At 39.4% G+C, this 1523-nt stretch overlaps 1 protein-coding gene across 1 annotated transcript in view; it reads right to left on the minus strand.

The window, feature by feature from the left end:
* Window positions 1-1492, minus strand: part of LOC120084708 — a 3516-nt gene extending 2024 nt beyond the window's left edge. Inside the window, exon 1 of the mRNA XM_039040521.1 lies at window positions 1345-1492. Within this exon, the coding sequence (XP_038896449.1) occupies window positions 1345-1492 (148 nt within the window). The remainder of the gene's footprint in view (window positions 1-1344) is intronic.
* Window positions 1493-1523: the final 31 nt, after the last annotated feature.

The raw sequence follows: 1523 nt of genomic DNA on the forward strand, positions 1-1523 counted from the left end.
CTTGGGTATATCAGACTCCTTGATTCGTAGTTGATGATATCCAGATCGTAAGTCTATTTTGGAGAATACTGAGGCTCCTTGTAATTGGTCAAATAGGTCATCAATGCGTGGGAGTGGGTACTTATTCTTTATTGTCAATTTATTCAACTCCCGATAATCTATACATAAACGAATTGATCCATCCTTTTTCTTAACAAATAAGACAGGTGCTCCCCATAGAGATACGCTAGGGCGTGTAAATCTCTTATCTAACAATTCTTGTAATTGTATTTTGAGTTCTTTTAATTCCGCAGGTGCCATTCTATATGGTATTTTAGATATTGGTTCAGCTCTGGGAATTAGATTTATACAAAATTCTATTTCTCGACTAGGTGGTAAACCTGGTAGCTCTTCTAGGAATACATCTTCAAATTCTCTTATTGCAGGAATGGCCTTAATTTTATCCTTTTGGTTTCGTAAATCCACTACACTTGCTAAATATGCCCAAGCCCATTGTTGAGCAAATGTTTAGTTTTTAAGGCTAAAATTATTCTTGGGGCTGATTGTGTATTAGAACTCTTAAACTTAAACTTGGTTCTTGTTGCAAAGATGAATATGACCTCTTTATTATGGCAATCTATGCTTGCCTAGTTTTCTGCTAACCAGTCCATACCTAGTATTATGTCGAAATCACTTATGTCTAAGATGATAAGGGTCATCCCTAGTTTATGTCCTGATACTGACAATTCACAGTTTTCTACTACTGAGTGGGCCAACATAAATACTCTGACAGGAGTAGCTACGAATAGAATGTAGCCTAAGGGCTTTGATGTTAATTGAGCATGTTGTGCAAATGTTGTAGAGATGAATGAATGACTAGAGCACGAATCAAATAAAGTGAAGGCAAAATACCCGATGATGGGTAATGTACCTGTAACAACTGCATCTTGATCCTCTGCCTCTTGACGTGTAACAGCAAACACCCGTCCTTTCTATTATTGGGTAACCTTGTTACTAGTAGGCTGGGTGGTCTAGGCAGTTGATACTTGGTTAATGAGCTTTGGGCAAGCCTTTGCATAGTGACCCGTCTGGCCGCAGTTGAAACACACCCCTAAGTTCTGAAGACATTGCCCCCGATGGTGTTTTCCACAATTTCTGCACTTAGGATATGTGAATGTTTAACTCTTTTGTTGTGACTGTACGCCCTGAGTGCTTTGGAAAATTTTTGCTTGCAGTTGTGAACGTTGGAAGCCTTGTTGGGTGAATTTCCTTTTTTTATTTGGCATGAATCCTCGTTCAGAAGTTGAGGTTTTGACAGCAAGATCTACTTCCATGAGTAAGCCCGACTCGAGGGCAAGAGCATACTTTTTGTTCGGAAAGCAGTAACAATGCCTCGAATGCCTTCTCTTAATCCCCAAATAAACCTTTCCATCTTCTTCTCTTCTGTGTCCACTAGTCGAGGGACAAAGTGGGACAAGCGATCAAATTTTCGTTCATACTCTGCCACTGACATGTTCTCTTGACGAAGATTAAGAAATTCCACT

This window comes from Benincasa hispida, chromosome 9 (assembly GCF_009727055.1).
Source record: "Benincasa hispida cultivar B227 chromosome 9, ASM972705v1, whole genome shotgun sequence".
Classification (NCBI taxonomy): Eukaryota; Viridiplantae; Streptophyta; class Magnoliopsida; order Cucurbitales; family Cucurbitaceae; genus Benincasa; species Benincasa hispida.